Source organism: Pristis pectinata, chromosome 6, assembly GCF_009764475.1.
Source record: "Pristis pectinata isolate sPriPec2 chromosome 6, sPriPec2.1.pri, whole genome shotgun sequence".
In the NCBI taxonomy this organism is placed as follows: domain Eukaryota; kingdom Metazoa; phylum Chordata; class Chondrichthyes; order Rhinopristiformes; family Pristidae; genus Pristis; species Pristis pectinata.
The window spans coordinates 37,664,268-37,679,200 of record NC_067410.1 but is presented as its reverse complement, the minus strand read 5'-3'; the positions used below and the strand labels follow the sequence as shown (position 1 = coordinate 37,679,200).

General features: G+C 40.2%; 1 protein-coding gene across 4 annotated transcripts in view; it reads left to right on the top strand.

The window, feature by feature from the left end:
* The window catches only part of LOC127571688 (contactin-4-like), a 1,728,143-nt gene that overhangs the window by 1,138,411 nt on the left and 574,799 nt on the right, over positions 1 to 14,933 (top strand). For all 4 annotated transcript variants that reach the window (XM_052018293.1, XM_052018296.1, XM_052018294.1 and 1 more), the window contains one exon: positions 2,275 to 2,370. In XM_052018293.1, coding sequence (XP_051874253.1) covers positions 2,275 to 2,370 — 96 coding nt within the window. The remainder of the gene's footprint in view (positions 1 to 2,274; positions 2,371 to 14,933) is intronic.

The window sequence follows — 14,933 nt, the reverse complement described above, 5'->3', positions numbered from 1 at the left end:
CTGATTTGATGAGTATCTTCTGCATTTTCTATTTTTATTTTTGGCGAGATTAGCATCCGAGGAGCATGTTCTCTGGCATAAAGTGGAGAATTTCCAGCATAATTGCTTTATACAACTGGATCTCATGACTCATCACAGAAGTGCAAAAAGTCAAAAAAAGACATTAGGCCAAAGTGAGTTCCTGTTAGTCTGTGAGTAGCTTTTACTTTTGAACAACTGTTTGCTGGCAGTTCCCTTTGGAGCTGCCATGCCATAGCCAGTTTGATTTAGTCTCAAGTGGCAAAAGAATTGGTGAGCTTTTAATAGCAGGTGGGATAATGTAGGAGATGGGGATAACATGATGGATGTCGTATCAAGGAAAGTTAACAGAAAGATCAGGTCAGCATAGAATAGAATGCTGAGAATACGAACAATTAATTTGTGGACGATGAGAAACATGCATTTCTACTTTCCAATGGTCCAGTGCCATAATTATGATCAATACAGTAATATTAATTTATTTAGATTATGTTGAGAAAATCTCATTAAATTACTTGCTTTTTAAAATTAAGTCATTTGTTGAAACTCCTCATTTTGGATTTTACAGCCAGTTTGAAGAAAATTGGAATGTTGCACAATAGGGCATGAAGTACATCTGTCCATTTTTTTTTATCTGAATAGTTTTAATACCATAACATTCATAATTGTTTCTGGAGTATGAGGTACTATATTCATGAACATAATCTATGGTCCTCTATTTATCCATTAATTTGAACACCTGTCTGTTTATATATCATGATAATTAAGCTGAGTAGGTGCACATTTTCCAGCATTTGCCACCGTTCCGAGTTAATAAGTTTAAAGTCTTTTGGCTCATAACATTATGTGTATTCCCTATTGTGCTGCCCAGTTCAGGCATGAGAAATGGTAAAAGACTGGCTGTTTATATGCAGACATGCATCCTGTGTCCACGGGTTGATTTTCTTTTAATATACAGACATGCATCCCGTGTCTGGTATTGCACAGGGAAAGTGTGGAATGATGATGCACAAAACTCAGGCTTCTTATGATTCAGATAAAGTGACTGTTCAGAATTGACTAAATAGTTAATTCTAAACACATAAACCTGGACAACTGTTGTATTTGTAATTTCTATTTCTGAGGCTCATCAGAACTAAGGCAGGCACTGCTTTTGCCATATAAATATTTGAAGAAGGCATCAATAGATGGTAATAAAATATGGGAATTCCAGCCATTGTTCAAGTCCCAGCCCAAAGAGCAATTGTGGCAGTCCCACTATCGGCACCATTGGGTTAACCAAGGTCAAGAGTTAAACATGGGTGTAATTGGGCGGCGTGGGCTCGTCGGGTCAGGAGGACCTGTTACTGTGCTGTATGAATAGAGTTTTTCAAGTTTTAATGAACCATCTTAATGAAACATGATTTATTCTTTGAGGTCCTTTGAGATTCCTGATTTAACTTTTGGGGTTTATGCATTTTCAAAAAACTGAACACATCTTTGTGGATCAGATTTTTCCTTGTGCCTCTTGTGACTTGCATTCTCCATTCTCCTGAGCTTGCTTGTTTTGGATCCAGAAGGCCCTGAATGGTGAGATCCTGAGCAGCAAAAGGGCCTCCAATAATGTAATCAAGTGACATGGGTAGGCCAGAACAAATCTTACCCATGAAACACATCTGGAAGTCCTTGAGGCTCAAAAGCAATGAATAAATATTAAAAGAAAAAAATGTATACAATATAAAAAGAATGAAAAACAATAAAGCAAGATCAGCTGACAATACTGAAAACACATTTAAGTCATTAAAAGCAAAAGGCACTTCAAAGAATATAGGCTATCTTCTTCCAGCCCTGTTTCCCAGCAGCTCTACAGTCATTATTCAAATGTCATGTCCATTGGTGGAACATTGTTGGAAACTGCTGACAGAGTTTAGCCAATAAGTTTGGTACCTCTGTGTTGTGACAGAATCCTGAAACTCAGTGACAGTAATGCTGTTCTATGCAGAGCTGCTAACAAAATCCAGTGAAATTGGGTGCACATAATGTAAGATTTGTATCCATTGTTTTTTCTCTAATTCATTGTAACAGAATATTTTTCGCTCCTGTGATGTTAGTGAGCTAACATGAGCCATAATTTGTCCTTTAAAGCATTTCAGTGAAGCAGCACGTATCTGTAGTTTTTTTGTTATTCACTTCACAGATGTTTATCAGTACAAATAACATTTGCTTTCAAAGTGACATGATCTTACATAATAGCTATTCCACTTTTCTCTTCTGCAGATCTTGAAAACTTCAAGGGAAAATCAAGAAATAATGTGTCTGTCCGAGAAGGACAAGGAGTTGTGTTGCTCTGTGGTGCCCCATCACATTCTACAGGTAGATATTGTATTTCACATGCTGACAGGTTATTTTGTGTTGTTCAGCAGAATGAGCCTGACGTTCCAATAATATTTGGAGCAAAAATGCATTGTTCTGAGTTCAGGGATTGGAGTGAAAGTCGGAATTACACTGGTTGTAAAATGCATTCAAAATTTTATTCAAAGTGGTAAGCATGTTCAAACAATATGATGCTATTCCAGCAATTCAACTTTTTCTATTAGAATTGTATTTGATTTAAGTTAAACTTATGAAAGCAATGCTTGTATAGCACGTTAAATCAGGAGGTGGCTGAGTTCACAAGGTCTAATGTTTTCAATTTTGTTCTGAAACACCAACCTTGACAAAATTGATCTTAACAAAATCTTTTCTCGTCTATGCCATGAAGATAGGATTTTGAAAAGTGCTTTGTGGCAGTTATAGCTGGAGAACTGTTATGTTTCTTACCCATTATGCACCATTTACTGTAGGATTTATTGATGATATTTCCAAATATTCCCATTTTTTGAGGTGTGGCATGAGCAGCAAATAAAGGAATTGACAAGAGACATCCAAGGTAAAGGTGCACCAAAAGAGAGGGCAACCAATTAGCCCTCTTCAGTTGCTACTTATGTTGACATCAAGACACAGGAACACCTTGCCTGGGACATGTAGTGGAGATTTAGCCTATGTTGGAGCCTTTTGAGATAAAACCACTGAAGTCTCAGTGAAATATGAAATAGTACAATATTGCTCGGGAGCAGATTAAAGGAGCACTCAAGAGGTTCTAGGAAGGCTGTACAATGTGTGTATGGAAAAGCACAAAGCATGGTCATAAGGGTGGTGAGCACGGGCACAAATAGCAACATGGGATTTTCACATTGTGGTGATAACAGGGACCTTGCTAAAACCAGGATGCAAGGTATTGAGGATAAAAATATGAAAATAAGATGGAAACTGTTAATATTGATTAAGGAGAATATTGCAGAAATGGAGAGAAAGGAAGTCCTGGAAAAAATGAGAACTGAAAAATGAAGTATATTGTAGACCTCAGGTTGATAATTCAAGTAAGAACCAATGTGAATGTAGGAACATCAGAGCAGAAGTGATAAAGGAAATACCAGAGGCAAAGTAGATAATGAAAGTAGGTGTCGGTAACGTGAAAGCAAACCCAAAAGACTTCTATTGTCATTTAAATAATAAGCATCTTTTGAATAGAGGGCTTGGAAGAGTGAGGGACAAAATGGAGTTTTGTCATGTAGGCAGGAGGCTTGACTTGGGTACAAAATGAGTTCTTTACATCTGTCTTTACCAAGGGAAAAGCTATTGCCATAGTCATCGTAAAAGTCAATTTATTGTACTAAGGAGGCTGGTTGTAGGAAAGTAAGCATTCAAATCCAGATGGAACATGTCATAGGTTGCCGAGAGAAACAAGGAGGCCAATCAGTTTATCTTAAGTTGGGAAGAAACTTTTCTAAATAACAACAATCCTGGTTGATATTAGCAGTTACTTGGATGAGTATGGATTAACTAATGGAAGACATCCACCAGCAAAGAAGCCAATACAGTGGTATGGATAAATATGTAGCGAATAAACATAATGCAAAATGCTGTGATGTATTTTGGTTGGAAGAATGAGTGGAGACATTCTAAAAGGTGCAGTTTTAAAAGGGTTTTAAAAGATCCTGATTGCATATATGTTTGAGTCTTTGAACAGTAGGATAAGATTAGTGGTTAAAAAACTCATGTATTTCTGGGCTGCATAAATGGGGACATAAAGTACAAAAGCAAAGAAGTCATGTTAAGCCTTTCAAAGTGAAGGTCATCCACAGCAGGATTGTTGTATCCAATTCTAGTTACCACACTTTAGGAACAATGAGAAAACCTCAGAGAGAGCAATAAAAGGATTTACTGGCAAGATTGCCTGGATGAGAGACTGATGTTGCCTAGAAGGCTGGAGAAGCTGGAATTGTTCTCCTTAGTGCAGGGAAGGTTGAGAGGATATATGAGAGCAGGTCTGGAAGAGCAGAGGAAGAGAGACTATTTCCATTGGTGGAAGGGTCAAGAATCAGCAGGGTTAGATTGAAGATGTTTGGCAAAAGAATGAAAGGTGACATGAGGAAGATCTTTTTGATGCAGCAAGTGATTTGGAATTGGAATGCATAATTAGGCCAGGGGCAGTACAATGGTGCAGCAAGTGGAGTTGCTACTTAACAGCTTCAGTGATTCAGTTTCAAAACTGATTTCCGAGGCCTAGAATAGTGTAAATGTGTGCTTGATGGTCAGCACAGACTCGCTGGGCCAAAGGGCCTGTTTCTATGCTGTATGACTCTGTGATACAGCAGAAAAGTTCTGTGAAAAAGAATTAGATCAATACCTGAAAAATATACCGCAAGGGCACATGTAAAGAACAGTTGAATGGGAAAGCTGCAAAGCTTTGCAGAAAGCCAGCATCAACTCAAAGAAATGATTAGCGTGCTTTGTCATTACTGTTTTATGGCTCTATGAATCAGAAGAAATCTATATAAGGAAGCTATTGCGCAATGAGCTCTGTTTTCTACTGCTGACTGATCTCCAAATATCCTGTAATGTACAAAGATGCCGTATCCTAAAGTGGTTTTATTATGTACATATACAGTGCTTATCTTTTCCTGTGATGTATAAGTACCCTTGTGCTGTCCATGAAGTGATCCAGGAGTAAGTGTCTTCGTGCAGGATTCCCTAAAGGTTAACTTGCAGGTCAAGTCAGAAGTAAGGAAGGCAAATGCAATGTTAGCATTCATTTTGAGAGGACTGGAATATAAAAGCAAGGATGTAATGCTGAGGGTTTATAGGGTATTGGTCAGACCATATTTGGAGTATTATGAACAGTTTTGGGCCCCATATCTAAGAAAGGATGTGCTGTTGTTGGAGGGGGTCTGGAGAAGGTTTACAAGAATGATCTTGGGGGTGAAAGGATTAATGCATGAGGGGCGTTTGATGGCTCTGGGCCTGTACTCGCTGGAGTTTAGAAGAATAAGGGGAGATCTCATTGAAATCTACTCAATATTAAAAGGCCTGGATAGAGTGGATGTGGAAAGGATGTTTCCAGTAGTGGGAGAGTCTAGGACCAGAGGGCACAGCCTCAGAATAAAAGGATGTCTCTTTAGAACTGAGATGAGGAGAAATTTCTTCTGCCAAAGGATAGTGAATCTGTAGAATTCATTGTCACAAACTGCTATGGAGGCCAAGTCATTGGGTATATTTAACGTTGGAGGTTAATAGGTTCTTGATTAGTAAGGGTGTCAAAGGTTATGGGAAGAAGGCAGGAGATTGGTGTTGAGAGGGAAAAATAAATCAGCCATGAATGAATGGTGGAGCAGACTAGATGGGCTGAATAGCCTAATTCTGGTCTTATGTCTTATGGTCTTGTGGCCTAAGAGCATTGTCAGGATCTTTGAGAGCGCCTTTTCTTCTTTGGTATCATTAGTCACTAGCAACCAGGATAGACATCTATGCAGAGCTTCTGGAAACATTCTTAAAAAGCTGCATCAAAATTGTAGGTTATAAGCAAGCAAAGTTTATAACAGGCAGTTTAAAGGTTATAAGCAAGTTTGCTCTTTATGCCCACATCTGCATTAGTTATCTATGCCTGGCTAAATTCATCCATCTTTAATAAGGTATGGCATCAGAAAGTTGTGTTCTTTCCAAATGATTTGTGTGGAGTGATTTTCCACCTTATGTTATCATGTAGATCCCACTGGTCTTGAGAGAGATCATCCTAAAGCTCTAAAAATGGTATTTTCCATGATAACACCTCAGCCTTACCTCAGGCTTGAGAGTCTGTTATAAAAAATATCTTTTGGTTGCACTGAATGTCTAGCTTTCTGTCGGGAAAAATGGCTGCAGTTCAATGGTAATTCTTTTACTCTGGTTAATAATAATATAGCTTTGTACCAATTCCTCCTGAGGTATTTTACCATGAGTCTTATTACCTTCCTTGTGCCCTTCAAGATCATGGGATTGTTACAGCACACAGAGAAGCCAATTCATCCATTGAATCCATGTTAGCTCTTTGCAGAGAAATTGAGCAAATCTCATTTCTTTGCTCTTTCCCATGGCCCGCAAATAATTTTCCCTTGTGCCTATTTCCCTTTTAAAAGCCTTTTCCATCATCCTAACTGCCAGTGAGTTCCAAATCCTAAAACTCTCTGCCTAAGGATGTTTTCCCTCACGCTTCCCCTGAATTCTTGGCCTTTCACTTTAAATCTGTATGCCTTACTCCTTAAACCATTGGCTGATGGCAACATCTACTCTCTATATTCCCTCTCAAAGTATATCATCATCTTGTACAATCTATCAAAATTTCTTTACTCATAGGAGATTGACTGAAGTACTCCATTATGAGTGTGATACTCCATTATGAGTGTGATGCTCATGCAACATCTTTTTCGAACAGTATCCCAGGATTTGACATCTGCTGGGCATTTGCATCAATTTCTGGCAGTGACTTAACACCTGACTTGTGCCATGGTGATGATATTGAATGAAAGGTTACCATACATAGAAAATCACTACAAAGTAAGGTCAAGAAAGACATCTGGTTTCCTTTGGCTGCCCCGGTGATTACACTTTTCCCTGCTTTGCAGAGCAGTCAAGGAAATGACAGTCACTGTATGGATCATACTTTTGTTGGGTCTCCAACTCCACAATGAGGATGGGAGCTTCAAAAATAAAAATATCTCTTTGGCTCAATTCTCCTTTTGGAAGGCATGCAGGCCCAATTACTTAATGTTCAATATTCCCTCATTTTGCTATTGTATATAATTACTTGTTTTGTTCAACACATCTGTTTTGTTTTGTCACATCAGTTTCCACCTCTTGTCCAGGCACTTTCAAGCCACCATCCACCACCCCAGCCTCCTGCAGGGAAATTCTTCCTCTTCCCAATTCCCTCAACTGCATACACCCTTGCCCACCACCTCGTATTTACTCCCGGTCTGTCCCCCTTGTCTGGACGTTTTCCAGCAGTCTCACTTTCCTCTAGTCATGTGCCATTTGGGGAATAACCTCTGCAAATTCACAATATTCATTTTAAAGTTCCAATTATACAAGCAGCACAAGATGATTTACTTCATTTGTCTAACTCTGCAATTTACAACAGTCTACGTAATGAACTCTGTTTCAACTGCACAATGGGACCATCAGAATTTCAGGCTACTGATTTAATGTGTTAACCCTATTGATGCAACAAAGTTATTTGTATGCTGCAGCTTGGGTAGAACTGAAAACTGATCTACTAAATAATTTATCCAGTTCTCATAAATACTTTAGTAATCAGCAGTGGTGACTTTAAAGAGTGTGGGGACTGTGTACTTCCATTCGTTCTCTCACTGCTGGTTCCTGTCCTTTACTAAACCAAGCTTCAGTGGCAAATAATGAAGATCAGAAAAGCAAGAAAACTAACTTTGTTTTAAAACTGCCCTCTACTATGAAACTCTGATAGCCTTCAAAGGTTAATTATAATTATCAGGTTGAGGTATGCATATCTGTCCTGCATGTAAATTTATGCAAATACATGTAATAACTGTGAAATACTCCAAAAGCAAGATTTGAATATAATCTAAAAAGATCTTTCATTTGTAATACTGGACAGAAAGATGCACAGTGTGAAACCTCATTTATATTTAATAACGGAATAAAACACTTCATTCTGAACAATATTATTGTACAATTCTTGCTCAACAAAATCAATTGTGTGCATTATGCGAAAAGAATGTCATCTGATAATTATCTATCAACTGCTTTTTGTTAAAATTTGTTAATTTCAAACCCTACATTTTATTTTTAAATGTTGGTTTTCCTTCAAGCTTATCTTGGACATTTAGATTTTTAAAGGAGACACAAGAGATTCTGCAGATGCTGGATTTTTAAATTTTTAAAGGAAGCTTCGGGTGATGCATTTTCAGTAAAAAGCACTTGGGATCTATTATGTTATTTTTTTTCCAAAAGAAATAGTCTTTGTGGTATGAAGCAACTTAATTTAACACATACATGAATATCTAATATTTCAGGTTGAAACTTCACTGGAAAGCTGATTAACTAACTAAAGGCATGGATTAAGTCAGCAAGCACATTGATTGACTCAGTTGAGTCCCTCTTAGTTTCAGATTAGAATCCAAGAATTGTCGATCATTTTGTAATTTAGCAACATTTAAATGCTGCAGTGCATATAGTTAATAATAATGAGTTACAGGATAACTGACAGCCTCAAATCACCATAGCATGGTGAAGAATGGAATGCCTATGATTGAATCTGTGTCTGATCTCGGATCACCAGTTTCCAGATGTGAAATATCAAGTCTCTGTGCAGGCATTGATGTTGCTAGCTTACTTTGATGAAGGAGCCTGTTTGTGAAAGAGTATTTAAAATTGTGATTCCCAATGTTCTCCTTATCAATGTTAACAATTTCAAGATTCTGTTCAAATGGGATTGAGATGACATAGGGTGGGGTGTTGGAATAATGTAGGAATGAAGGAAAGCAAAACCCTACTCCAAAGATGGCAGCGATAAGGATACCCTCAGTATCTGGAAGTCTGGTGATTTGCCGGAATTCATGGGTCCTGACAGCAGAATATATTTTCATCTCTCATAGAGCTGAAGGGGGGTGCGGAGGAGGGAAAGTGAGGGAATGACTCCAGATTGTCAGGGGGCTTTAGTCTCCTCTATCTTTACTCTAATATCTGCTGCAAGTACCTACAATCATCATCTTTTGTGTTTTCAAATACAATAGTAAAGTAGCGCTACCATCCCATATCAGAGAATTCCATTAAATTTTGCTGAAAATGTTTGGTACAGTGTTTTGAACTGTGTGCGCATTTTTCATGAGTGTGTTTGAAGTTTGGTCCTTTTTTAGCAAAGTCAGACACCAATCCATTGAAATTGTTGGAAATGTCCAAATCTACTGTTTTTTATGAATATATCTACCCCTGCCTCTGCCTCCTCCTATCCCTTCTGATGGACTTGTTTTGGTTAAACAATTTTGGAGTATGAACAAATAGTGAACTTCAGCATGGGTAATATGATTTGTCTGATGATTTGACTGTTGGATTGGAGAAAAAGACATGCAGTCTCCTCTCAATCAAGTAACATAAAAGGACATGGTAATTTCTCGATCCTACTTGTATTCAAACCAGCAGTATCAGGACAAACAGAGGTAAGGGCAAAGTATGGGTAAAGTAAGAAGTACAGTAAATTTCTTTTTAATAAAAAGTTAGCAATTGTAAGGCACTTCTAAACTATTGCACAAAAAATCTAAATATAGGTCATTATGTCATCAATTCATAATCATTTTACATATCCCAAGTAATTTTCAGATTACAAGCTACTTCTCAAAGATGTTTTGCAGAAAATATGTTTCTATATTCTTCACTGCTTCTGGAATGCTCATTTTTGTCACTAAGTAATCTTTGACTTAGTTGGCTCACTACAGTGCTCGTGATTAATCTAATGCAGCACCGAAGAGAATAAATCAATTATCTCCTTAAAGGAAAAACAGAAAAAGGACACATCCTCAAGCAAATTCTTAAAACATGGACAGAAGTAACCTCAATAGCAAACCTTCGCTTTCTATTTTCAAAGATTACAGAATTAATCACTGGAAATTGTTTGAGATGGAAAGAATTTCTGCTGCAGCTTCAATGAACTTCGAGAAAAGGTACCAAAAATTAAATTGCTGGAAGAACTCAGTGGGCCAATGAGAATCTGTGGAGACATAGCAGTGGTCAAAGTTTCGGGTCGAGACACTGCATCACGACTGAGAGTGTAGAGGGAAGATAACCAGAATGTAGAAGTGAGAGGGAGGGGTGAGACAGAGGGTGGTAGGTGATATGGAGACACATGAAACTGCAGAATGCAGAATTTCTAGAGCAAAAACCAAGTGCTGGAGAAACTCAGCGGGTCAGACAGCATCTGTGGAGGGAAATGAACCGTCAATGTTTCAAGTGGACTGAAATAGGGAGATAACCTGTATAAAGAGGTGAGAGGGAAGGGTGGGGCACGAGCTCACAAACAATTGGCAGATCCAGGTTAGGAGGATTGGCAGATGGAGTCAGGTAAGGGTGGAGATAGCGATAGGGGCTGGGAGGTGATAGGTGGAGGCAACATTGGGCTGCAGATTATGGAATCTGATGAAAAAGAAAGCTGAAGAGTGGAACCAAATAAGGGAGGTACGGTGGGCAGTTAGAAACATTGGGGGGGAGGGGACCCAGTGGGCGGAGTGTGTGTGTGATGGGCAGATGGAGTAAGTGGGAGAAGGGAAAGAAACTGGGTGATTGGGGGCTGGGGATTTGGAAGTAAGGATGCATGTGAGAGGACTTGGGTAGAACAGAAGGAGAGAGAAAAGGATAGAAGGGATTACCTGAAATTGGAAAATTCAATACTCATACTTTGTAGATTACCCAGGCAGAATGTGAGATGCTGTTCTTCCAGTTTGTGTCTGGCCTCACTCGGGCAGATGAGGAGGCAGAGGACAGACAGGTTGGTATGGGAAAAGGAATTGAAATAGCTTGCAACCAGGAGCTCAAGATGACCATTGTGGACAGAGCGCAGGTACTCAGCAAAGCGGCTGCCTTGTCTGCACTTGGTTTCACCGACTTAGAAGAGGCCACATTGAGAGGACTGAATGCGGTAGGTTGGAGGAGGTGCATGTTAATCTCTGCCTCTCTTGGTAGGGCTGTTTAGATCCCTGGATGGTGGTAAGGGAGTAAGTAGAGGGACACATGTAACACCTATGGTTGATGAATGAACCAGGAAGTCATGGATAGACTGGTCCCTGTGGAAAGCAGAAAGAGTTGGGGAGGAGAAGATGTTAATTGTGGTGAGATCACATTGTAGTTGGCACTAAAGTTGAAGAATGATATGCTGGATGCAGAGGCTGATGGGCTGATAGGTAAGGACCAAGGGAACTCTATCCCTGTTCTGTCTGGGGGAAGGCAGGGTGAGAGCAGAAGTGTGGGAGGTGGAGGAAATGTGGGTGAGGCTACCATCAACCACAGCTGGAGTTGGCGGGGTGGGCGAAGGGAAAGGAGGATGTCCTGAAAAAGGAGGACGTCTCAGATGTTCTGGACTGGAAGGTTTCATCTCGAGGACAGATGCATTGAGATGAAGAAACTGATAGAAATGGATGGCGAACTTACAAGAGACAGGGTGGGGGAGGTAGAGTCAAGGTAGCTTTGGGAGTCAATGGGTTTTCCAGTAAATGTTAGTGGATAGTTTGTATCCTTAAGTGAAAGCAGAGAGATCAAGAAAAGGGAGAGAGGTGTTGGAAATTGTCCAAGTGAATTTGAGGGCAGCATGTAAGTTGGTAGCGAAGTTGATGAGTTCCACGCAGGTGCGGGAAACAGCACAATGCAGTTGTCAATGTACCAAAGAAACAGCTGGGGAGTGGTGCCAGTGTACATTGGAACAATGTCCTCTCCACGTAGCCAACAAAAAGGAAGATGTATCTGGGGCCCACGCAAGTGCCCATCGCTGGACCTTTGCTTTGAGGAAAGTGAGGGGAATCTAAAGAGAAGTTTTTCAGGGAAAGCACAAGTTCTGCCAGGCATAGGAGATTGAAGGCAGAGGTGAACTGGTTGGATCTAGCTTCTAGAAAGAAACAGAGAGCCCTTAGGCCTCCTTGATGGGGAATGGGGTGTATAGGGGCGAGATGGTCCATGATAAAGATGAGGTGGTGGGGGCTAGGGTATTGGAAGTTGTTAAAATGGTGGAGAGCTTGAGATGTATCCCAGATGTAGGATGGAAGAGACAAGGGAGGGACAAGATAGAGTCAAGGTATGAGGAGATATGTTCAGTGAGGCAAGAGCAGGCAGAAACAATGGGCCTACCAGGGCAGTCCTGTTTGTGAACCTTGTGAGTCACTCTCTCTGTGACTCCCTGATTCGCTCATCCCTCCCCAGTGATCCTTCCCTCTCCCCAGGCATTTTCCCCTGCACCTGTAGGAGGTGTTACACCTGTCCCTACACCACCTCCCTAACCAATATCCAGGGACCTAAACAGCCCTTCCAGGTGAGGCGGAGATTCATATGCACCTCCTCCAACCTTGTCCATTGCATTAGGTGCTGTCAATGTGTCGTCCTCTACATCAGTGAGACCAATGTAGACTAGGAGACCACTTTGCCAAGCACCTGCACTCTGACTGCAATGGCCATCAAGAGTTCCTGGTTGCAAGCCATTTTAATTTACCTTCCAATTCCCACACCGACCTGTCTGACCTCAGTCTCTTCCACTGCCAGGGTGAAACCAAATGCAAACGAGAGGAATAGCACCTCATTTTGCCTGGGTGGTCTATGACCCAACAGTATGAACATTGAGTTCTCCAATTTAAGGTAACCTGCTCCTCCTCTGTCCCTTTCTCTGTCCTTCTGATGTACCCATGTCCTCTCATGCACACCATCCTTTCAAACCAACTACCCCCCATCTCCTACTTATTGCATCTACCCATCACCCACACTCCTCGCATGGGGTTCCATCCCCCCCCCACTGTTCCCATTTGCCCACTATACCACCCTTATTTGATTCCACAACTGCCTTTTCCATCAGATTCCATAGTCTGCAGCCCTTTGTTGCCTCCAACCATCACCTCCCAGCCTCTGTTGGCATCTCCAAACTGCCCTCCCCCACCTGACTCCATCTGCCAGTCAACCTCTCATCACCTGCATCCACCTCTCACTTGTCAGCTCTTGCCCCACCGCTCCCTGTCATCTCTATATACCCGCTATCTCCTTTCTACTCTTTCAGTCCAGGTGAAAGGTCTCAACCTGAAATGGCGACTGTCCATTTCTCTCCACAGATGCTGCTTGACTTGCAGAATTCCTCCAGCAGCTGTTTTTTTTTTTGCTGGGAGGTGATAGGTAGAACCAGATGAAGGCAGAGGTTTGGATGATAGGTAGATGGAGCTGGGAAGGGGAGTGGGAATGTTGAGATGAGGCTCTTATAGCAGTTTATTTTTTGCTCCATTTTCCAGCATCTGCAGTTTCTTGCATCTCCATTCCAGATGAGATACTTTTGTTTGTTAAACCTGTCATTGACATTATCCAAACTGATCTCTTCGAAAGAGTGCTGATGAGAGTACTGCATTTTTTTGTTGTATGGACTTCCAAATAATATTTGACAAAGCATCGCGCAACTGACTTATTAGCAAAATTGAGGTTCATGGTATTGAAAGAACAATGATAGTGTGAATAGGGAGAAAAAGACTGATGTTTAATGATTGTTATTCATGTATTGATATTCCCATGGGGTCGATATTGGAACCACTTCCTAATTTATATTCAGCGTAGGCTTGGGTCCAAAGAAACTCAGAAATGTAGCTTGTACTGAGGAGGATTGTGCACAAGGATGTGCACAAAATAATGTAAGTGGCAGAGATAGAGAAAATTGAATGTTGAGAAATGTGATACATTTTGGTGGGGATACATTAGCCAGTGCAAACAAAGTAGCACAATTTTACAGGAGTTTGGGGAAGAGGGATAGAGGCTATATGTCGACAACTCAGTGAGGATGGTGGGACAAATTGAGAAAGCTATTAATAAAGCATATGGAATCAGCTGTTTCGTGAAGAGCACAAAAACAATAATGTTAGATGATCTTTATAAAAGACTACTTAGACCTTGGATGAAAAATTACTTTCACTTTTGGATATCATTCATGAGAAGGGATATCAAACCCTTGACAAGATTTATCAGATTGTTACCAATGCTCAGTGCCTTCTGTTATTTGACCAGAGAAGATTAAGATATTTAATGAAGGTGTTCAGTATCATAAACAGTTCTGTAAGTTAAATAATATGAAACAGTTTCTAGTAACAGAAGGACTAGTAACGAGAGGGCACAGGTTGAAGCTGTTTGGCAAAAGAACCAAAAGTGATATAAAGAGACTTCATTAAGCAGAGCAGGTTGTTATGATCTGGAATACAAACAGTAAAAGGTGGTGAACACCAATTCAAAGAGAACATTGAAAAGTTAAATGGATAAATATTTGAAGAGGAAAACATTTCTGGTGGTTTGCAAGAAGAGTAGGAATGTGTTCTAGTTGGATGAATCATTCCATGATTCAACAAAAAGTATGAAGTTGAGGAAAAGAGCGATAGAGTAAAAAAAATTAAGTGCTGGGCATTTTCACAAATCACATCTTTTCACCAATTCCTGTGTCCAGCTGGAATAGGATAACTAGGATGAGTTATGTTTGTTGTTTCTGGTGTTATCTTTGCTGCACAATATGAGGTAACTTGTTTCAATGTTAGATCAGATGATCCTGCAAATGCACAAGCCTAGTCAAGTTATTGTGATGTGCACAATATTAGTGAGGTACAGGTACAGTGGAAAAACCTGCTTGCCACAACCTCACAGGCATATAGATACAGACTGAATATAAAGTACAATAAGTTCTTCAAGACAGTGAAGAGAGAGATGAAACACTTGTGCAATAGCAAGACCTTGATACAAAAAACAGAGACACAATCAGAGACAAATCCATGATAGTGCAAGAGATGGTCCATAGTATTCCATTGCTGAGGTAGGGTCAGGGTTGTGCATGTCACTTC